At 38.4% G+C, this 24,277-nt stretch overlaps 1 protein-coding gene across 11 annotated transcripts in view; it reads left to right on the plus strand.

The window, feature by feature from the left end:
• Window positions 1-24,277, plus strand: part of PXK (PX domain containing serine/threonine kinase like) — an 89,498-nt gene that overhangs the window by 35,122 nt on the left and 30,099 nt on the right. For all 11 annotated transcript variants that reach the window (XM_037799071.1, XM_037799064.1, XM_037799058.1 and 8 more), the window contains exons 2-5: window positions 6,891-6,941; window positions 8,669-8,716; window positions 18,649-18,835; window positions 24,172-24,249. In XM_037799071.1, coding sequence (XP_037654999.1) covers window positions 6,891-6,941; window positions 8,669-8,716; window positions 18,649-18,835; window positions 24,172-24,249 — 364 coding nt within the window. The remainder of the gene's footprint in view (window positions 1-6,890; window positions 6,942-8,668; window positions 8,717-18,648; window positions 18,836-24,171; window positions 24,250-24,277) is intronic.

The following is a 24,277-nucleotide window of genomic DNA, read 5'->3' on the forward strand; positions in this document are numbered from 1 at the left end:
GCAAATGATATGATCTTATATCTAGAAAACCCTGAGAAATCGACGATACAGCTACTAGAGCTAATAAACAAATTTAGCAAAGTAGCGGGATACAAGGTTAATGCACATAAGTCAGTAATGTTTCTATATGCTAGAAATGAACAAACTGAAGAGACACTCAAGAAAAAGATACATTTTCAATAGCAACTAAAAAAATCAAGTACCTAGGAATAAACTTAACCAAAGATGTAAAAGACCTATACAAAGAAAACTACATAACTCTACTAAAAGAAATAGAAGGGGACCTTAAAAGATGGAAAAATATTCCATGTTCATGGATAGGAAGACTAAATGTCATTAAGATGTCAATTCTACCCAAACTCATCTACAGATTCAATGCAATCCCAATCAAAATTCCAACAACCTACTTTGCAGACTTGGAAAAGCTAGTTATCAAATTTATTTGGAAAGGGAAGATGCCTCGAATTGCCAAAGACACTCTAAAAAAGAAAAACGAAGTGGGAGGACTTACACTCCCTGACTTTGAAGCTTATTATAAAGCCACAGTTGTCAAAACAGAATGGTACTGGCACAAAGATAGACATATAGATCAATGGAATCGAATTGAGAATTCGGAGATAGACCCTCAGATCTATGGCCGACTGATCTTTGATAAGGCCCCCAAAGTCACTGAACTGAGTCATAATGGTCTTTTCAACAAATGGGGCTGGGAGAGTTGGATATCCATATCCAAAAGAATGAAAGAGGACCCCTACCTCACCCCCTACACAAAAATTAACTCAAAATGGACCAAAGATCTCAATATAAAAGAAAGTACCATAAAACTCCTAGAAGATAATGTAGGAAAACATCTTCAAGACCTTGTATTAGGCGGCCACTCCTAGACTTTACACCCAAAGCACAAGCAACAAAAGAGAAAATAGATAAATGGGAACTCCTCAAGCTTAGAAGTTTCTGCACCTCAAAGGAATTTCTCAAAAAGGTAAAGAGGCAGCCAACTCAATGGGAAAAAATTTTTGGAAACCATGTATCTGACAAGAGACTGATATCTTGCATATATAAAGAAATCCTACAACTCAATGACAATAGTACAGTCGGCCCAATTATAAAATGGGCAAAAGATATGAAAAGACAGTTCTCTGAAGAGGAAATACAAATGGCAAGAAACACATGAAAAAATGTTCAGCTTCACTAGCTATTAGAGAGATGCAAATTAAGACCACAATGAGATACCATCTAACACCGGTTAGAATGGCTGCCATTAAACAAACAGGAAACTACAAATGCTGGAGGGGATGTGGAGAAATTGGAACTCTTATTCACTGTTGGTGGGACTGTATAATGGTTCAGCCACTCTGGAAGTCAGTCTGGCAGTTCCTTAGAAAACTAGATATAGAGTTACCATTCGATCCAGCGATTGCACTTCTCGGTATATACCCGGAAGATCGGAAAGCAGTGACACGAACAGATATCTGCACGCCAATGTTCATAGCAGCATTATTCACAATTGCCAAGAGATGGAAACAACCCAAATGTCCTTCAACAGATGAGTGGATAAATAAAATGTGGTATATACACACGATGGAATACTACGCGGCAGTAAGAAGGAACGATCTCGTGAAACATATGACAACATGGATGAACCTTGAAGACATAGTGCTGAGCGAAATAAGCCAGGCACTAAAAGAGAAATATTATATGCTACCACTGATGTGAACTTTGAAAAATGTAAAACAAATGGCTTATAATGTAGAATGTAGGGGAACTAGCAATAGAGAGCAATTAAGGAAGGGGGAACAATAATCCAAGAAGAACAGATAAGCTATTTAACGTTCTGGGGATGCCCAGGAATGACTATGGTCTGTTAATTTCTGATGGATATAGTAGGAGCAAGTTCACAGAAATGTTGCTATATTAGGTAACTTTCTTGGGGTAAAGTAGGAACATGTTGGAAGTTAAGCAGTTATCTTAGGTTAGTTGTCTTTTTCTTACTCCCTTGTTATGGTCTCTTTGAAATGTTCTTTTATTGTATGTTTGTTTTCTTTTTAACTTTTTTTTCATACAGTTGATTTAAAAAAGAAGGGAAAGTTAAAAAAAAAAAACAAAAAAAGAAAAACAAGGAAAAAAAAAAGATGTAGTGCTCCCTTGAGGAGCCTGTGGAGAATGCAGGGGTATTCGCCTACCCCACCTCCATGGTTGCTAACATGACCACAGACATAGGGGACTGGTGGTTTGGTGGGTTGAGCCCTCTACCACAGGTTTTACCCTTGGGAAGACGGTTGCTGCAAAGGAGAGGCTAGGCCTCCCTATGGTTGTGCCTAAGAGCCTCCTCCCGAATGCCTCTTTGTTGCTCAGATGTGGCCCTGTCTCTCTAGCTAAGCCAACTTGTAGGTGAAATCACTGCCCTCCCCCCTACATGGGATCAGACACCCAGGGGAGTGAATCTCCCTGGCAACGTGGAATATGACTCCCGGGGAGGAATGTAGACCTGGCATCGTGGGACGGAGAACATCTTCTTGACCAAAAGGGGGATGTGAAAGGAAATGAAATAAGCTTCAGTGGCAGAGAGAATCCAAAAGGAGCCGAGAGGTCACTCTGGTGGGCACTCTTATGCACACTTTAGACAACCCTTTTTAGGTTCTAAAGAATTGGGGTAGCTGGCAGTGGATACCTGAAACTATCAAACTACAACCCAGAACCCATGAATCTCGAAGACAGTTGTATAAAAATGTAGCTTATGAGGGGTGACAATGGGATTGGGAAAGCCATAAGGACCACACTCCACTTTGTCTAGTTTATGGATGGATGAGTAGAAAAATAGGGGAAGGAAACAAACAGACAAAGGTACCCAGTGTTCTTTTTTACTTCAATTGCTCTTTTTCACTCTAATTATTATTCTTGTTATTTTTGTGTGTGTGCTAATGAAGGTGTCAGGGATTGATTTGGGTGATGAATGTAGCACTATGTAATGCTACTGTAAACAATCGAAAGTACGATTTGTTTTGTATGACTGCGTGGTATGTGAATATATCTCAATAAAATGAAGATTAAAAAAAAAAGAGAGACAAGCAAAAAAAAAAAAAAAAAAGTCAGTTGACCATTAGATCTGAGGGTCTATTTCTGAACTCTCAATTCAGTTCCATTGATCAGTATGTTTATGTTTATGCCAGTACCATGCTGTTTTGACCACTGTGGCTTTATAATATGCTTTCAAGTCAGGAAGTGTGGGTCCTCCCACTTCATTCTTCTTTTTTAGGATGTTTTCTGGCTATTTGAGGCCCCTTTCCCTTCCAAATAAATTTGATAACTAACTTTTCCAAGTCTGCAGGGTAGACTGTTGGAATTTTGATTGGTATTGCATTGAATCTGTAAATAATTTTGGTAGAATTGACATCTTAATGACATTTAACCTTCCAATCCATGAACTTGGAATCTGTTTCCATTTATTCAGGTCTTCTTTGATTTCTTTTAGCAATGTTTTGTAGTTTTCTGGGTATCATTCCTTTATATCATTGGGTAAGTTTATTCCTAGATATTTGATTCTTTCAGTTGCTATTGTAATGGAACTTTTTCCTTAATTACCTCCTTGGATAGTTCATTACCAGTGTATAGAAACACTACTGATTTTTGCATGTTGATCTTGTACCCCGCCACTTTGCTGAACTTGTTTATTGGGTCTGGTAGCTTTTGTCGTAGTTTTTTCAGGACTTTCTAAATATAGGATCATGCCATCAACAAATAGTGAAAATTTTACCTCTTTCTGATTTGGATGCCTTTTATTTATTTTTCTTGCCTAATTGCTGTAACTAGAACTTCTAGCACAACGTTGACTAACAGTGGTGACAGTGGACATCCTTGTCTTTCAACTGGAATTTTAAAAATCATGATTATTATTCTGACAAATTGAGGTAAAGCAATGTATCCTCAAAGTAATTTTTGAGAACTAACATTTCACCCCTGCTTTTGACATCACAAAACTTTTGTCTGTGGGTATTTGTTTGGAATTACCCAAATATATGTGTTAATTTCAGCTCTACTGCAAGAATGTAAATCTAGAAAATGTGGCAGTATTATCACATTTCTGAGAAGAACATTTCAAAGCTAAAGGACAGATCCCCAAATAGAATTTCAAATGATTTTAGCATTTTGTCTTTGTATATTCAGAAATAATTGCGTTAGCATATTGCTTAAGAGACTTGCCACACTATGCAAATCAGTTTTGAAATATTTTATAACCCCATATGAAGCCATCTGAAAGCATGGTGCCAGGCACATAGTTGATGTCAGTTCGTAATAACTGAATAAATATTGCTGAATGAACCATTCTTAACGTATTCCAGAGGAGGCAGAAGTTTTGTGCTTTTGTTGACTATATCAGCCTTTGCTAAATGAACAGGATGGTACAGGGGGAAATGAATGACAGTGTAATAAGGTCTATTTTTTTTTTCTATTGTGGACATATATATATATATCATACAATTTTCCATTTTAACCATTTTCAAGTGTACAATTTAGTGGCATTAATTACTTTCACAATGTTATGTTACTATAGCTTTTTTCATAATCCAAAACAGAAACTGTATAATAAGGTACTTTTTAAAACCCAGCTACCAGGTTTACAATGCCTATTTTCTAGACAGCCTATTTAATTCAGTAGAATTAGTGCAACAGAAAGAATTTGTCTTGTACTGTGTTGATAAGCATCTTTTGATTGGTGACCATAAGTAATGGCTAAATTATATCATCCAAAGATAATTAAAACAATTCTGAGCATTTGAAGAAAAATTTATGTTCTTTGTGTGATTTAATCTGTGTATAAGCAGGAGACTGGACCAGGTCTGTGTTTCTCACTTGTAAGTAAGAATTACCTGGAGAAGTTATTAAACCTTCTCATTCCTAGATCTCCATCCTAGAGAATCTGAATCAGATTCTGATTCAGCAGGTCTGGCCTGAGGCCTGGAATGTGTATTTTTAGCAAGCTCCCCTCTCCCCCTTTCCTTTCCTGGGTGGTTTTTATAATCAGGAAAGTTTGGGGATCAGTGGGTTCTGACTGCTCCCACATGTTGTTTTGAATGTCTGCATTTTGCTTATTATTTTAATTAAACTTTTTATTTTGAGATCATTATGGTTTCATATGCAGTTAAAAGAAATAATGCAGAGATATCCTATGCACCCTTTACCCACTTTCCCCTAAAGGTAACCTCTTACAAAACCATAGTACAACATTCCAACCATGAAACTGACATTTATGCTGTCAAAATTCAGACCATTTCAATACACACAAGGATCTCTCATGTTGCCCTTTTATAACTATACCCACTTCCCACTTGTCCCCACCCCACTATCCTGGACCTTAACTCCTGGCAACCTCTAATCTGTTCTCCATCTCTGTTATTTTGTCATTTCAAGAATGTTTTATAAATGGAATCATACACTATGTAACTTTTTGGGATTGGCTTTTTTCACTGAGCATGATTTCTGGAGAGTCATACAAGTTGTGTGTATCAATAGTTCCTTTTTATTGCAGAGTAATATTCTGTGGTATGGTTGCACCAATTTGTTTAACCATTCACCCAGTGAAGGACATCTGGGATCTTTCCAGTTTGTAACTATTACAAATAAAGCTACTATGAACATTCATGCACGGGTTTTTTGTGTGAATGTAAGTTTTCATTTCCCTGGGATAAATGCCCAGGAATGCAATTGCTGGTTCGTATGGTAGTTGCATGTTTCGTTTTTTAAGAAACTGCCAAACTGTGTTCCAGAGTGTCTGTACCATTTCAACTAAGTTGTCAAATTTGTGTGTGCAGAATTGTTCATAGTGTTCCCTTACTATCTTTTTGATATTTGCAGAGACTACAGGGATATCTCCTGTTTCATTCTCATGTTAATAATTTATATCTTATCTCTTTCTTGTTTGTCAGTTTCATTAGAGGTTTGGCAATTTTATTGATCTCTTTAAAGAACCAGCTTTTTGCTTCATTAATTTATTTTTTATTGTTTTCCTGTTTTCAATTTTATTGATTTCTACTCCTATCTTTATTATTTTTCTTCCTGCTGCTTCCTTCAGATGTATTATGCTCTTCTTTATCTAGGTTCTTGAGGTGGGAACTTAGATTATTGATTTGAAACTTTTCTTGTTTTTAATATAAGCATTTAGTACTATAAATTTCTGTCTCAGCACTGCTTTAGCTCTGTCTCACAAATTGCGATATGTGGTCTTCTCATTTTCATTCTGTTCAGCATATTTTTGCTTTCCCTTGAGAAAGGGAAAGCGTTTACATGATCAAGGAGAATATGGATTATTTAGAAGCATGTTGCTTAGCTTCCAACTGTTTGGAGATTTTCCTGTTATCTTAGTGTTATTGTTAGTTTGATTCCACCATGGTCAGAGAACCTACCCTGTATGATATCAGTTCTTTTAAATTCATTAATGTTTGTTTTATGGACCAGGATATGGTCCTTATTGAGCCACATTATGTGGGTACTTGAAAAAAATGTGCATTTTGCTGCTATTGGAGTGTTCTGTATATACCAATTAGATCCTGCTGGTTGATGGTATTTTTGATTCTAACCTTGCTGATTTTCTGCCCAGTTGTTCTGTCAATTAGTGAGAGAGGTACTGAAGTCTCCAACTGTAATTGTGGATTTTCTATTTTTTTCAGTTCTATCAGTTTTTGCTTCATTTATTTTACAGCTCTGTTGCTTGGTGCTTACACATTTAGGATGACTATATCTTCTTGGTAGATTAACCCTTTTATCTTTATGTAATGTTCCTCTCTGCCTCTGGTAATTTTCTTTGCTCAAAGGCCACTTTATCTGATGTTTTGCTTTCTTTTGGTTCTCTGATTTGGGGGGTTTGTAACAGGTTCTTTCTCCCTCTTTTTCAGGAATATATCATTCGGGTGCAGAGAGGAATTTCTGTAGAAAACAGCTGGCAGGTAAGCATTTTTTTTTTTAAACACTAGAGAAATGTTTAAACTTGTGACAAAATCCTGACTTGGTGCATCTAAAAATCTGGAAAAAATGTAAATTATACTTCTTTTAAATATAAACCTTTAGCTTTATATCATGTATAATAAAAGGCTTTCTGGTCCGCAGTTGTTGGGTTTGGTTAAATTCTTAGATGATGTTACCATTAGGAGTATCTAGGAATTTGTTTGCCAGTTCCGCCCCCTGGTGATCCGGGATATGCAAATTAGTTGTCTGGGAAATTCTAAGGTTCCCCCTGCAGCTGAGGTTCAGAGGTCAGAGAGGTTCGAGTTCAGTCCCCAGGTAGAAAGGTGAGACATTGTCCAGTTTGGGGCACTGCTGTTCATCTACTCCTAAGTCCACTCGTGGCAATTTCTAGTGCTTGCTTCCTCATTGACCCAAAGGGAGGATCCTGTGGGGCTCTGGGCTCTGCTTTCCCCAGTGGTGGCCTCAGAGAGACATGACTTACTGGACAGACTTAGAAGTCCTTCCCCATCCCAGTTGCCTTGCAGACAGTGGGTGGATTCTGTAGAGAAGCCATTTCTTTCCTGTTTTAATAATTATAGTTCCCCCCACCCTCACCCTGCTCTTCCAAAAGTCTTACCTCGCCTTTGTAGAGACCACAGTGGCCCACACAGTTGGTCTTCACCTGAAATTTCAAGTTGCTTTTTGGTTGAATAATTGTAATATTTAACTTTGAGTGTTAGGTACTGGGTCAAGCATATCAATTAATTTCCTTTAAAAACAAAACAGTCTTAAGTGATTGTATTATTCCCATTTTACATGTGAGAAGTACGTAACTTCTCTGAGGTCATACTCAGATCAGTGAGGGAACAGGGTTGGAATCCATGCCTTCTTTGTGGTTAACCACTGTGCTGTCTCCCTCTTCTTCACACCTACCAAGGCTGGCCTTATATTTTAACTTTTGGATGTGTACTTGGCAAGCAGAAATCAGCTTTTGGTACAGCTTTCTAGATCAACTGCGTTAGAATGCCTGGGGATGCTTAATGAAAATGTGGATTCCTAGGCCCCACTCTAGACCTACTGAATTAGATTCTCTGTGGCTGGGGTGCTAGGGATCTCCAGGGAATTCTTCAGCCCTTTAACATATGAAAATCACTGATAAAGGTTGAAGTCAAACTATTTGAAAGCAAAATAATTTCCTTATTCAGAGCCTGAAGAGCTAGTAGAATTTGGCAGGGCCTAATCAATGGCATCAACACAACTAAGAAAGAATGTATGGGCAATCTTCCAGGAACCAAGAAGGAAAAGCTCCCGGGACTGGGATTGGGAGTCAGGGAGAAGTGTGGCAGCTCTGCTGCACTTGCCAGCCAATCCCTAGACTGGTGAGATCTCAACTGAGGGAAGTTTGGGCAAATCATTATTTAATTTTTCAGAGTGCCCAGATAGTAAGATCTTTGAAGAGCCATTTACCCTAAAAAATTAATACATTGTCATTCTCACTTACCTGTTGGCGTCTGGTGCATTTGGCTGATGTTAACCAGTTCCGCATTACCCAGCCAACTCTGGGGCACTGGTAGGTCTGTTTCCTAGGCCTGTCAAGTTAAGCATCTACTACCCTTAGTGCAGGTGCCTCAGCTCTAGAATGCCAATAAATATTAAATAAGGAAATGTTGTGTATCTGAAAAGAGATGGTCTTTATTGAAGCAAAGTACCACTGTCTTGTCTTTTCCAGATTGTTAGAAGATACAGTGACTTTGATTTGCTGAACAACAGCTTGCAGGTAAGTGTTTTGAAACTCCATTGACACACATTGATTGCTTGACGTGACTTGACTTAAATGGCTGGTTGGAAATAGCAGTATCAGGAATAAGAAATTAGTAAGTTTCTCAGGCAAAGGAGATAAACTTGTGCTTTTAACAGATGGAGATGTGTTGCTCTGAAGTAAACTTTTGAGAACAAATGTGATGTATAGTTTCATTAATAGTCACCCTGAAACTGAGTACCTGTGTGCCAGACTGCATCTTACCACAGTCATGGGATGCTGATGTATTATGTCTTTTTCACAGATTGGGAATGATCAAATGGGTTGCTAGAGTTGTTCATTTAGATGGAATTGGGATTTGTCTGACTCCCAAACTCAGACTCTTTCCACTGAACTAGGCTGTGCTTCAGCATTGCAGATCAACATTTAGCAGTAACAGTAGTGATTCAGCCTTTTCTGGTGAAACTTTTTTCCCTTAAATATGCATTTCTAAGTTCCTTTGATTTAAACGTTCCTGACTTGGTGGCCATAATGGAAAAAAAGGATGAGCTGCAAAGTCTTTCTCTGCAAACACAGCCAGTGCTGATAATGGTTGAAGGGTCTTAGAGGGGCTTCAACACCACAGGGAGTACTGGCAGTATTACCTTTGTCTTCTCTTGGCAGACAGGTCCTTCAAATTCTATGGATTACTGAAGACACTAGGCTTGTTTCATACCTTAGATTTGATTGGTAACATCAAGCCCTGTAGACCCAAGCCAGAAAAGTGCTTGGCTCACTGTGAGCTTACTAGGGAGAAGAACTGCTCCTTCCATTGATGAGCTAGCCATCATCACTTATTCTGAGTGTCCTCTGAGCCTGTTTTCAAAGGTTGGGAGAACTGCTGGCCCAAGTAGAGGTTGGGAGCATAATGCTTCCTGTCCTTTAAAAGGCCAAGTTCAATTGACCAGACTTCAGAAACTAGGATTTGTGGGGCCCAAACTTTAACATTTATTTACAACACTGCTGAAAGCATGACTGCTTTATTTTCCACCTGGTAGAATTGGCTTGGGTACAGGTAGACTTGTAGTTACCATATTTGCCATGAATTTGACACATGTTATCTTTTTTCATTTTAATTGTAGTATGGCCAATTTAAATCTCTGGACAGAATACTGGTAGAGATTGAATTCTCCTCATTGACTGGTTTAATTGGTTTCATTTAAGGATTTTAATAGCATATTCTTTCAACTTAGACAAAAGCTGGACATCTGATGACATTCTAAATAAGGCACCGATGTGCACTGTATCTCAACAGTGGATTTTGTCCACAAGGCCCTCCAGATGCAGTGGCCCATTACATTTCCAAGGTGGTGCGAGCATTTCTGTGTTCACTTCAGCCCTACCATATATTCCTGCCTTTATGCGCAAAACTTCTTTCCTAGTTTAAAAGGAGGAGGGCTATTGTACAAAGACATTCAACCGGGGCTGAGTAAGAATTTTGGGAGAAATTGAAATTGCAATTACGTAGGCCCCAACTCCTAAGGACAGGGGATGGGAACATAGGAAGTGAATTCTCTCTCTCATTTGTTCTTTGGGGAATAGGGTTGAATCTCCATAGATATTCAATTTTGGCCTTTTTAATATAGTAGAATTTTTTTTTTTTTTTTGCTTTCCCTTTTAAAATGGGCAATTTAAATGTGCATTTTATTTCAAATGGAAATATGCATGTATATTGATACTGGCATGTGTTGGGCAGGATGTGGCCAGAAATCATTTTAGTGGGAGGTTTTTCTGGATCCAAGTAAACAAACAGAAGAAAGTACATACAGATTTTTGGCATCAAAATAATTTCAAAACAAACTCCATAAAACAGACCAAAAAGACTCCCAAACCACTGAACAAAGCAGTGATCGTGTTGAGTCTGATTACCCTCGTGATCAACAAATGAGTTCCTGCTGAAGAAAGAGAAATGCAATACACGTATGTAGAGTTGTCTGAATCCAATAGGAAAATGCTTAAGTGATTAAAAAAAAAAAAAAAAGTGGGATGTAAAATTACACCTGCATTATAATGACATGAAATGTTTAGAAAAAAGATTGGAAGGAAGCATGCCAAAATGTTGAGTTGGGATCCCCAGGTGGTGGTATTGTGTGTGTGTGTGTGTGTGTGTGTGTGTGTGTGTGTGTGTGTGTTTTTCTGGTTCTTTGTACTGATCTGTATTTTCCAAGTTCTCTTTTCCTTTTATTAGGAACTCAAGAGGGGAATCCATAGGGCACATTAAAGAAGAAAGCTAGTGAGAGTGGGATGATGAGGTCCTGGCTTGAAGCCATCGTCAGAGTGGAAGTGTCTAGGAAATCAGTAGCTTAGTGACTTCATCACTCTATGTGCTGGTATTCTTTTTCACTTCCTTCTAATTAGTCATTGGAATCTAAATTTCATATCCATTTAAAAAATTCTAAGAGAACGTTGAAAGAGAAAATAATTGTCTTTTGAATGCTGATGTTTTTAAAAAGGCAAGATTTAAAAATACACACATATATGCATAGTTTTAGTTCTTTTAGGAATATTTCTTGTGAGATCTTAAACTAGGTCAAGAAAAACACCTCTAGTCTGGCACTGCAGGGACATTATAATCACAGCTGTTGACCAAAGAATTTTGTTCCACCTGATTATTTGGAAGAACTGATGGGATGTCTGGATAGATGGGTACATTTTCCTAAAGTGAAATGAAGCTTGAAAAAAAATAGATTGGTTGAAACTCGGAGGCCATCAAGTTCAAATAGATACTTTATCAAATTCATTCTCACATTTCCACCATGAATGAAAAATATTCAAAATATTGGGATTTGAATCTGATGATATTAGATGTGATTCCCCATTCTGAGTGATGTGGGATTCAGTTGGGTATGCTATTGTGCAGGTAGCATAGGCAAATCTGTTGAGATGGGTTGATGGTGTTGTTTTTTTTATCATTGCCACATATATGATCAATTTGAGAAGCAAAGGTATTTTTCTTTTTTTTTTTTAATTGAAAAAAGTAGTATATGAGCACTGTAAACATTTCTATAGTATGGAAATAAAGAAAAAAAATTGACTCACCAACCCACTCCCAGAGGTAGCTGTTATTAACCAGTTTGTTGAGTCCTTTTATATTTTTTTTGTGCATATGTCCCTGGGCTTACATACACACACATAAACTTTAAAAAAATTAGATTTTATTCTGCAACTTAATAAGAGTTTTAAAAAGGAATAAATTAGTTCTGTGATAAGTACTATATTACCCTTGATTTAACATGCTATGCCCAAAAGGTTTTAGTTTGAATGTCTGCTACCTGAGTGCTTTGCTTTCATCCTGAATACACGTTATTTAACTGATAAAGAAATGCCTATTTGTGTGGATAAGAAAAACAACCTGATAATTAAATGTCTTATCTGACAGTGAATTATGCCATGGTAGAAATTCATTCTGAGTATTCTCTGACATGTTTTCATGATTACATTGGAGAAATAGTAACAGTTTACAGCCAACCTTTCATCTTGTCTAAGGTTCAAGATCTTCATTTGACTGCATCATTACAGCATGGAACAGGCTATAAGCTAGGTTTGCCCACATGGGTGGTTTAGATTATGTCCTTGTCTGATTTCAAGATGCCCTTCTCTTTAGGCCTTACCCTCAATCAATACACATGTCATTTAGACTGCTCTAATCTAAGCACAATATAGAATAGCACTACCCTTTGACAATGACTTTTCTCATGGAATTAAGATGTCAGTCTGATGCCTTTTTTTTTTTTTTTTTTTTTTACTTTAAATAATAGACTTAAGCTTTTATGAGAGAGCAGAATTCTGACACAGGGTGGAGTGGAGTGTCAGTAACCCTATTGGGTCTCTATTTAAAGTGACCCAATATATACCACAGAATCCCCCAAAAGTTCAACAATTGGCAGGACCAAGTTGCCTCCAGAGTGGAGTGAAGGTGGAGTTAAAATAAGGAGTTGAAAGTTCATTAAAAAGCAGTGAGTCCCACACCTCCCCTCTCTGAAAAACTTGTGACTGTCTTCCTCCCTCCAATGGAAAATTGAAAGTTTGTTCTTTGAAGAAGGTAAAACAATCTTTGGACTGGGGAACGCAGGCACAATTGAAAGCAATTGAAAACAATAAATGCCCTCCCCAGGCCTTCTTCCTCTTCTTAGCTCCCAGAATGCTGGCTGCCAGGCCTAGGCCCTCCTGGCAGGAGACTGGAGCATTCTTTTCTGGGGAATCTGCTGGGCCCAAGGGTAAATTGCTAGGGTCACCAAGGCCAGGGGTTCCCCAGTGAAACAGCTGAGTGTGTCATCTGCCATGATGAAGCCCACAGTAGGTAACCTCCTGCCACTGATCCAGAGCTTCCAGTTCAGCTTTTTGGTGCTCCTCCCTTTGAGGAGACACCCAAGGATCATCAGGCTCCTGGGGAACACTTTCTTTTAATTTTAATTAGAAAAGTTGTGGGTTTAAAGGAAAATCATGCATAAAATACAAGGTCCCCATCTACATTCTATTTTAACACCTTGCATTAGTGTGGTGTATTTGTTACAATTCACAAAAGGGCGTTTTTATAATTGTACTATTAACTATAGTCTATTGTGTACAATAGGGACCACTCTTTGTGTTGTATTTAATTTTTATTCTGGTAACATATATACAACCTAAAATTTCTCATTTTAACCACATTCACATTATGTAATTCAGTGCTGTTAATAACATTTACCACTTGTGCTACCATCACCATCAGCCATCACCAAAACTTGACAATCAACCCAAATAGAAACTCTGTATGATTTAAGCATTAAATCCCCATTCTCTATCCCTACCCTGGCCCCTGGTAACCTGTATTCTATATTCTGATTCTATGAGTTTGCTTATTCTCATTATTTCATATATTCCATATTCATACAATATTTGTCCTTTTGTGTCTGGCTTCTTTCACTCAGGATAATGTCTTCAAGTTTCATCCATGTTGTTGCATATATCAGAACTTTGTTCCTTTTTATAATTGATTAATATTCCAGTGTATGTATATACCACATTTTATTTATCCATTTATCAGTTGATAGACACTTGAGTTGCTTCCAGCTTTTGGCAGTTGTGACTCATGCCAGCATGAACTTTGGTGTGCAAATATCAGTTTGAGTCCCTCCTTTCAAATCCTTTGGGTGTATACCTAGAAGTGGGATTGCTGGGTCATATGGAATTCTATACTTCCCAAGAAACTGCCAAATTGTCTTCCATAGTGACTACACCATTTTACATTCCCACCAACAACAAATGAGCGTTCCTATTTCTTCACATCCTTTCCAACACTTGTAATTTTCTGTTTTTTACATAGTAGCCATTCAAGTGGATGTGAAATGGTATCTCATGGTTTTGATTTGCATTTCCCTACTAGCTAATGATGTTGAGCATCTTTTCATGTGTTCTTTGGTCATTTGTATATCCTTTTTGGAAAAATGTCTACTCAAGTCTTTTGCCCATTTTAAAGATGGGTTGTTTGTCTTTTTATTATTGAATTGTAGGATTTCTTTCTAAATTCTCAATATTAAATCCTTATCAGATATGTGGTTTCCAAATATTTTCTCCCATTGAATAGGTTGGCTTTTCACTTTCATGATAAAGATCTTTGATGCACAAGTTTTTAATTTTGATGAGATCCCATTTATCTATTTTTTCTTTTGTTGCTTGTGCTTTGGGTGTAAAGACTAAGAAACTATTGCCTAACACAAGATCCTGAAGATGCTTCCCTACATTTTTTTTTAGGAGTCTTATATTTGTATATGGTATAAGGTAGGGGTCCCCCTTCATTCTTTTGCATTTGGCTATCCAGTTCTCCGAGCACCATTTGTTAAAGAGACTATTCTTTCCCAATTGAGTGGACTTGGCAGCCTTGTCAAAAATCAATTGGCCTTGACCAAAAGGGGGATGCAAAATGAGACGAAATAGTTTCAGTGGCTGAGAGATTTCAAATGGAGTCGAGAGGTCACTCTGGTGGACATTCTTATGCACTATATAGATAACACGTCTTAGGTTTTAATGTATTGGAATAGCTAGAAGTAAATACCTGAAACTACCAAACTCCAACCCAGCAGTCTGGACTCCTGAAGACAATTATATAATAATGTAGATTACAAGGGGTGGCAGTGTGATTGTGAAGACCTTGTGGATCACACCCCCTTTATCTAGTGTATGGATGAGTAGAAAAATGGGGATAAAAACTAAAGGACAAATGGGGTGGGATGGGGGGGATAATTTGGGTGTTCTTTTTTCACTTTTATTTTGTATTCTTGTTCTGGTTCTTTCTGATGTAAGGAAAATGTTCAGAGATAGATTGTGGTGATGAATGCATAACTATGTTATCATACTGTGGACAGTTGATTGTATACCATGGATGATTGTATGGTGTGTGAGTGTATTTCAATAAAACTGAATTTAATAAAAAAAAAAATCAATTGGCCATAGATCTGAGGGTCTATTTCTGAATTCTGAATTCAATTCCATTGGCCTATATACCTATCCTTGTGCCAGTACCATGCTGCTTTGATCACTGTAACTTTATAATATGCTTTAAAGTAAGGAAGTGTGAGTTCTCCCCCTTCTTTCTTCTTTTTCAAGATGTTTTTGGTTATTCAAGGTCCTTTACCTTTCCAAATAAATTTGATAATTGGCTTTTCCATTTCTGCAAAGAAGGCTGTAGGAATTTTGATTGGGATTGCATTGAATCTGTAAATTGCCTTGGGTAGAATTGACATCTTAACGACATTTAGTCTTCCAGTCCTTGAGCATGGAATGTCCTTCCATTTATTTAGGTCTTCTTTGATTTCTTTCAGCAATGTTTTATAGTTTTCTATCCTTAGTTAGATTTATTACTAGATATTTGATTCTTTTAGTTGCTATTTTTTTCTTGATTTCCTCCTCATATTGCTCATTACTAATGTATAGAAACACTACTGAGTTTTGCATGTTGATCTTGTACCCTGTCACTTTACTGAATGTTTACTACTTTAGTAGCTTTGTTATAGATATTTCAGGACTTACTATGTAGAGAATCCTGTCATCTGCAAATAGTGAAAGTTTTACTTCTTCCTTTCCAATTTGGATGCCTTTTTCTTTATTGCTCTGGCTATAACTACCAGCACAATGTTGAATAATAGTGGTGACAGTGGGCATCCTTGTCTTATTCCAGATGTTAGAGGGAAAACTTTCAGCCTTTCACCATTGAGTATAATGTTAGCAGTGGGTTTTTCATTTATGCCCTTTAACATGTTGAGGAAGTTTCCTTCTATCCTTTTTTCTAAGTGTTTTTTTTTTTTTTAATCAATAAAGGATGCTGGACTTTGTCAAATGCCTTTTCTGCATCAGTAGAGACAATTGTGATTTTTTTTTCTCTTCATTCTGTTAATGTGGTTTATTACTTTGATTTCCTTATGTTGAGCCACCCTTGCATATCTGGGATAAATCCCACTCGATTGTTGTATTTAATTCTTTTCATGTGCTGTTGGATTTGATTTGCTAGTATTTTGTTGAGGATTTTTGCATCTGCATTCATAATAGATATTGATCTGTAATTTTCTTTTCTTGTAATGTCTATCTGGCTTTGGTAGTAGAGTTAGAAAGAGTTATGTAGTGTTCGCTCTTCAATTGTTTGGGGAGTTTGAGCAGGATTGGTATTAATTCTTCTTGGGATGTCTGATAGAATTCACCTGTAAAGCCATCTGATCCTGGGCTTTTCTTTGCTGGGAGGTTTTTGATGACTGATTAAATCTCTTTATTTGTTTGTACTTGATCTTTTGAGATCTATTTCTTTTAGAGTCAGTGTAGATTGTTTGCATGTTTCTAGGAATTTTTCCATTTCATCTAGGCTGTCTAATTTGTTGGCATACAAATTGTTCATTGTATCTTCTTATGATCCTTTTTATTTCAGTGGGGTCAGTAGTGATGTCCCCCTCTCATTTCTGATTTTATTTGCATCCTCTCTTTTTTCTTTGTCAGTATAACTAAAGGTTTTTCAATTTTATTGATCTTTTCAAAGAGCCAACTTTTGGTATTGTTTTTTAATTCTATTTCCTTTATTTCTACTCTAATCTTTATTTCTTTCCTTCTGCTTGTCTTGGATTTAGTTTGCTGTTCTTTTTCTAGTTCCTCAGGTGTGCCTTTAGGTCTTTGTTTAAGCTCTTTTTTTTTTTTAATGTATGTATTTAGGGCTACAAATTTCCCTTTGAGAACAGTCTTGGCTGAATCCTATAAGATTTGATAAGTTGTGTTCTCATTTTCATTCACTGAGGAACACTTTTAACATGAAAAACAGAAACAACAGAAAAGGAGCTTTGAGGAAGCAGAAAGTATGCAGTAAGAATACTTCAGGCACTTCAGGAAAGCTATCCTTTGTAATCTCAGAGAGAATAGAATTTGCAGTACATTCAGGATGCTATTAAAAAAAAAAAAAAAGATAAAGATAAAGGAAATATCCTAGAAAGTAAAGCAGAAAGATTAAAAAGAAAGGAAAGGAAGGGAAGGAGGGAGGGAGAGAGGGAATAAGAGAGAAGAGATAAGACAGTTAGAAGGCCAGTCCATAGGCATTCCAGAACATTGAAAAACAGGCATTCCAGAAAAGAAAGCAGAGGACGTGGCCAGGAGGAAGTAATTAGTGCTTCAATACCAGAAAATACCAGAGAACATAAGGATACAAATTCTAGATTGAAAGGGCCACCAAGCACTCAGCACAGAGGATGAAAATAGACCAACAAAATCACATGAAATTCAATCTAAACTGAGGTCAAAGAGAAGATCCTACAGTCTTCCAGGGACAAAAACAAAGAAACAAACTAAAAACAGGCCACATAGGAAGGATCAAGAATCAGTACTTCTTTGAACATTTAATACCAGCACTGGAAACTAGAAGACAAAGTAATTCTTAAAAATTCTGAAGAAAAAGTATTTCCAACTTAGAATTCCCCATCAAGACTAGCAATGAATCAAGTACAAGGGCGGAATAAAGACATTTTTATATATGAAACGTTTCAAAAGATTTATCTCCCTTTAGGAAGCTGACAGAGGGTATGCTCCTCCAAAAATAAGGGAATTATCTAAGAAAAAGGAACGTATGGGATATAGAAACAGGTTCAATAGGAGAGTCAAAGGCATCTCTAGGATGAAGATGAAGGGAGATTCCAGGATGCCAAGTTTGAAACAGGTGTAGGGACAACCAGTCTGATTGGAGCAGGTTAAAGTGCTCTGGGAGATGCTCCTCAAGATGATGCAGTAGATGTATCTGTTGAGAGAAGGCTTTAGACAGCTTGGAGTTGAATAGAAAACCAAACCAAAATAGACTACAAGTTGTTGGAAAGGAAAAGTATGCATGGCTTTTTAGCCCAGTTGTGAATTTCATTCACTTAATGTAAACATGAATTGCACTAAATAATAAAAACAATATGACTATATTGAATGGATTGCATATAGGATGTGCATAGGGTAAAGTTGGGATTGTGAAAGACAACTTAATCCTCATCTTCCATAATGGGAAATTCATAGATAATGCCTAAAAATGAAAATCTAAGACATAATAGGTATCCCCCAATGCCAAAAGATCAGTTGAAAGAATTGAACGTAGCTGATTCTGGAAAGTGGGGAATGATATGTCTTGGTGGCTGGGGAGAGGGGGGGATATCACAAGTAGGAAGAATGAGTTGACTCTTGAAATTTTGTTCTTGTGTAATTTTGATAAAAATAAAAAGACATTAAAAATGAAGTTTTAAAGTTGTTATGCAGTCTTTCTAAGATGTGCAGTGCTTTCACATTTTTTTAATGTTGAAATTAGGATGTGTCTTAAAATTTGTGGTATCTTTGTTTTAATGAAAAACTGTGGTTCAGGATTCAATCTTATTTGAGGATGACATAAATGTAATGTTTTCTTTCCTTTTTTTTTTTTTTTTTTTTTTAAGATTGCAGGCCTAAGTCTACCTCTTCCTCCCAAAAAATTGATTGGTAACATGGATCGTGAATTCATAGCGGAGAGGCAGAAAGGTCTTCAGAACTATCTTAACGTTATCACCACAAATCATATCTTGTCTAATTGTGAGCTGATTAAGAAGTTTTTAGATCCAAACAACTATTCTGCAAACTACACTGGTAAGCAAAGGAGTATGCGAGCCATGGTCGTATGGGCAAAGACACACCGTTCCTTGATGGTGATAACATATGTGGGGAGAAGCTCTATTTCCAAATGAGGAAATGTCCATATTTGTTATAGAGTATTATTCATTTACTAATACTTACTTGATTGTAATTTACTATAGATGTATAAGAAGAAAATAATTTACTTCCAAAATGTTCATGTCTGCGCAGAAAAACGTGGAAATTATCATGTCTGTGTACTTACTCATGTCTTGATTATATGCCCGAACAGAACAGAGAGTAAAGAATCCACGATAATACATGCAGTATTCACAAGCTGATTTGTATTTGGCTCTGTTTTTGTATTTACAATTTGAATATAGTATGTCTATTATTTTTGGGATTTTACTTTAAATACAGCAGTTATCCAGAAGAGTCCTTTCTGTGTCTTCCCAGTTGGTCCTTGGACTCCAATGTGAAGCACCAGTCTAATTTTCTCTGGATGAGGGCAGCAGCCAGGGACCTGAGGTAGAAAGGCTTCCCTTCTGCTACCAAGTACACACAAAGCCAGCATCAGGAACTTAAGCCAGTTGTCAACAGGTTGATTAAATATTTAATGCTCTCTTGTGTGTCCATGAAGGAGACCAATAGAAACCATTGTAGAACTGAACCAATGAATAGATTTCAACAGAGTTATTAACGCCAAAACATGCTTAGAGTATTTCTAAGTGGAACTCTGGGTAGTAATAATCTAATTCCCCTGCTAAGAGAATAGATTGTTTACATGTTACTTCGAACATCTTGTGTCAGCTAATTGAGTCCTCAAAACATTGCCTTTGAAGTTATTAGAGGGAAACTCTTTTATTACTGGTTCAGACAGGGGGAAATAGAGGCCTTGTGGCCGAATTGTCATGCACCAGACTTTTATGCATAATAGAATCACCTGGGGAACTTTAAAAAATCCTCACACGGAGGCTGCACCCTTGCCAATTAAATCAGAACCTCTTGGGGTGGGGCTTAGGCATGTAGTTTGTAAAGCTCCCAGGTGATTCCAGTGTGCAGCCAAATTTGAAAAGCACAGTCCTTGGGCCGTGTTTCTCACTGTGTGGGTCCCTAACAGTAGCATTGGCATCACCCGGAGGTTGTTAAATGCAGCATTCAGGCCCCATCCCAAACCTACTGGACCATGATCCACATTTTAACAAGATCCCCAGAGGATTTGTATGCCCATTAAAGTTTGAGAAACCCTGCTCTAGAATATACCTCCCATCTTCCAATGAAATGCCATGCAGGGGATAGGAAAATGCCTTTCCAGAATGTGACAAGAGAGCGAAAGTTGATTTCAAACTCATATTTACTATAAGTTACAAAATCTCACATTAAGTTTTTGTAAGGATTCCATTCTCTCCTCACTTGTTTTTTGGTTCACCCAGGAGAAAAGACATCACAGATAGGACTGGGGCTCCCAGCACAGCTTGAATTTTGTCAGAGTAGTACCTCCCCTGCTTCCATTTTCCGTGCTTCTCTTCAGTTGTTCCCTAAATTCCAGACCTAGAAGGCCTGTGGATTGACTGTTGATGACAAGTCAGCCGTGTTCACTGGTTGTCTAGATTAGTTCCTGAGGGTGTCTCTGCAAGAATTCTCCTGAGGGCAAGCATCAAGGTGCAGTGCACATGTCATGATGGCTTTCATTCAGTAAATATTGACCATCTGCTGGCGCTGTGCTGTAGATGTGGGGCTGGGCACTGGGGATGCAGCCGTGAGAAAGAGGATGTGCTCCCTGCTCTCAAGGAGCTTGTACCAGAAGGACACTGAGTCACGTGGGGTCAGAGCTAGGAAGGATCTTGGAGCAGGCATATTAAGACTAACCCTCTCATTTTAAAGATGAGGAAACTGAGGGTCCCAGAGGGCCTTACCCAGGTGTACACACCTGTGCGGTTGCAGTCTAGTCTGAGTTTTTTTTGATTGAAATGCTTCTTGGCCTCTGGAACGTTGTCTGACCTCTGTATTTCCTTCTGCTGTAGCTCCCTCACATACCACTATTGTCCTCGATCTTTCCCTCTCCCACTAAGCATGAAGATGAAGGCAGGAGTAGAAGGCCACCAGAAACTCCTGCCAGAACCCAAATGCTCAAGAGGCTGTCACTGGAAGGTCACAGTTATATAGTGAAGCCATAGGTGATATACTGTTTTCAGAGAAATGCTGATTAATCCCCCCTCCAACTTTGGCTGAAGTGTCAGAACTGGTCTTGCCTCTAGGCTGACTCACCAGCAGCCTGAGGAAACGGAAGCACAGGCAGCCCCCCATGCCAGCTTGACCGAACCATTCCCTCCCGGCAGCCTGGTCGACCTGAGTTGCATCACCTTGCAGGCTACTGGCCCTCCTCATCTGGGCTCCCAGATTCATAGCACGGCCCATGGTTCCTGAGGGCAGTCAACACACCTCCCACTTCTGCACGTCTCTAAGCAGGGCCACTTTCCCCTTTTAATGTGGACAGCATCTCTACTTCTTACATTTTCCAAATGGTCTATGGTCAAGGTCCAGTTTCACTTTAGCAGGATTTGAGTTCTGCATTCAAGTGGTGGCTGCAGTCAACACGTTTCCTGCTTATTGCTCTGACTGAGATTGAGGGTGTCTGGTTGGAGTGGGAACTGTGATGTGACACTTGTCCCTGGGCCATGGTTAACCAGGAGCTCTCAGGACACTGGCGGCTGCCTCCTCTCTGGGTCCCCAGCTTGGAGTTGCTGGGCGTTTCTTTTTTTCCTGGCTTTCTCCAAATGACCAAATCCACAGAAAGGAATATAGGCCCTTGGCAGGTCAGGGATCTGCCTTGAACTGGAGGAGTCAGTGTTCAATCCCTTCAGCCACCCCATGCTGCTAGAATCTAGGAGTTCAAAGGCTGCACACAGTGGGGACACCTGATACATTCTGAGCCAAAAAGCCTGAGCTCAGTGGAGCACAGGATAGACTTGATGGCTTCCCTCTACATTTCCTGTCTTGGGCTTGTTTATCAGTGCTTGCTGAGCATGTGGTTTTTCCTGCATATGTCAGTGCTAAAGAAATAGAGAGCAGAATGCTCACATCCCTTCATTACAATGTTGATTGAGCACTACTATGTGCCATGTGGTACAAATACAGCAGTGGGGAAAGAATAATTCCCCCACCCCCCAAGAAATAATGCAGCTCGAGGAGGTGGCAGGGCTAATGCAGGGCAGCACCCTGGGGGTGGAGTTCTGGGTGTGGATGATCCAGATCTGAAGATGCAGGACTGCTTCCCAGAAGTGACATCTTCACGGAGATCTAGCGTGAGAAGTTAGCCTGACAAGAGGCAGAACAGCATGAGAAGAGAGAGAGAAAAGTCATTCCACATGGCTGTGGGCTTTACCCAGATGAAGCTAGATCCCCCCAGCCAGAGTTTACAGCCCAGTGAGTGAGAGATAACCCAGTCCAGCACAGGCTGTGGGTGAGTCCTCCAGGAGAGAGGCAGATAAAGCCCTGGGAGCTACAGAGGAGGGAGGGAGGGCCCCTGGCGAGGGGAGCAGCAGAGGCTTCCCTGCTGGGCCTCAAGGATTGATAAGCAGGAATGGAAAATGCTCAGGAGGGGCAGCCCCGTGTTTGGGGACTGAGGGAGGCAAATCTCAGAGCAAAGAGAGTGGGAGTCTGAATTGTAAGTTAAAACCAGAGGTAGGTTGTACACTAGGTTTATAAGCTTGGACTTGATTTGATAAATAAATGGGGAGCCAGTGAAGGCTTGTGAGCAGAGGCGTAAATGAATAGGATTAAAATGTGTTGCCCGAGTCTGTGGAGGGACGTCATTAATATTGGGAGCTTGGTAGTCCTGTTATTTACTTGACAATAAATCACAGTTCAGCAGAAATGTCCTTTCTTCATTTCCCTGACCCTTAAGGTAAAAAAAGCTGTTTCCTAGTCCTCAATTTATCAGTAACAAGTCTATCATATTAATTTGTTCACAGCTGTCTCCCCCATGCCTAAAACAAGGTATGGCAATAGCAGCATGCAATAAATACTTTTGAGTCCTGATTTTGTGGGAAATTATGAGTTACTGTTAGATTCAAACCAACTGTCCAATTCAGTTTCTCATAATGACATTGTACCACATTTACAAAATTATTTTTCATGATCCTTCTCAAAGGTGATATGAATTTTTACTTAAAATAATTTCCTTTTAAGTTTATTTATGTTCAAGTTATTTTAAGATTGTTTATATTGTAGTTATTTTGGAAATACTGAAAACACTTTATATAGACATTAATTGTAGAGGAGGTACATTGCAGCATTCCCAGTGTTGCTAATGAAAAGTTACACACTTCCACACTCTATCCCTCCGAATGTTTTGTCACATTGGAGTAATTAGAACAAATGTGAATGGAGTCAGTTTTGTATTTGGCCATCTGGTGTTTTCTTCTGAGTGGATAACTTTGATGCTTTACATATTGAGTTGGTAAACAGAGTAAATTGTTTTCTTCCCAGAATCTCTTAACTCATAATATACTGTAAAATACATCAAAATGATATTGTTTGTATTGCAGTAGGCATGGTAATTCCAGATGGGGCCATTTTGCCACATGGAGAGCTTTTCTGCTGTATCCCCCTTGCCTCATTGTCTGCCTGGAATGTAATGAATGCTGGGCTGAGGTGAAATTCCACAGTGAATCTGGAGGATTGCTGTTTGCTTTCAGGAATCTGGAGTGGTTTCATTTCACTGTGTTGAAGGGAAATGGTAAATTACAGATGTTGCTTTTTGCAGGAAATGTAAAAGCACAGTTATTCTGATAATTTCTTAATACACTGAATTTTAAAGAACTTCCTCTTCTCATTGTCTTCTAAAAGGGGGAGACATTCTCAGGGTAAATGAACACAAAAAGAAGGATGGACCTTTTTTGCAGTAAACAGGCCCTTGCTGGCTTCCCACAATAGAACTATGTTGTTGCTGTACATGGATGTTTTTCTAAAACACTGGCTTTTATTTCCAGTATGTATTTAAGGCTAATCGCTCCTTTGTTGGTGAAAGCTATAATTCCATGAGGAATGAAGATGGGCTAAATATCACTTGAGGGAACATTATATGCTGTTCCAAGCTGATGTTAGAACATGTTTTGAGTCTTGTGCTTGGGTTGTGGTCTGGGGTATATATTGAATCTCAGCTTAGGCCAGCTAGTTTACATATTTTAGATCTAACAGCAAAAAAATATATATCTTTTTTTTCACATCAGTAATTCAGGTTTTTTTAGAAGAAGGTTCTAGGCTGTAAGGATTGCAAGAATAGTATCTTATGCGTATGGCACTTTCCTGATAAGTTTGTCTAATGAGTTTCTAAAATGCCTTTTCAGAGATTGCCTTACAACATGTTTCCATGTTCTTCCGATCAGAACCAAAGTGGGAGGTGGTAGAACCATTGAAAGACATAGGTAAGAAACTAGCATGTCCATTCTGTTA

The sequence above is a fragment of the Choloepus didactylus genome, chromosome 1 (genome assembly GCF_015220235.1).
Source record: "Choloepus didactylus isolate mChoDid1 chromosome 1, mChoDid1.pri, whole genome shotgun sequence".
Taxonomy (NCBI): domain Eukaryota; kingdom Metazoa; phylum Chordata; class Mammalia; order Pilosa; family Megalonychidae; genus Choloepus; species Choloepus didactylus.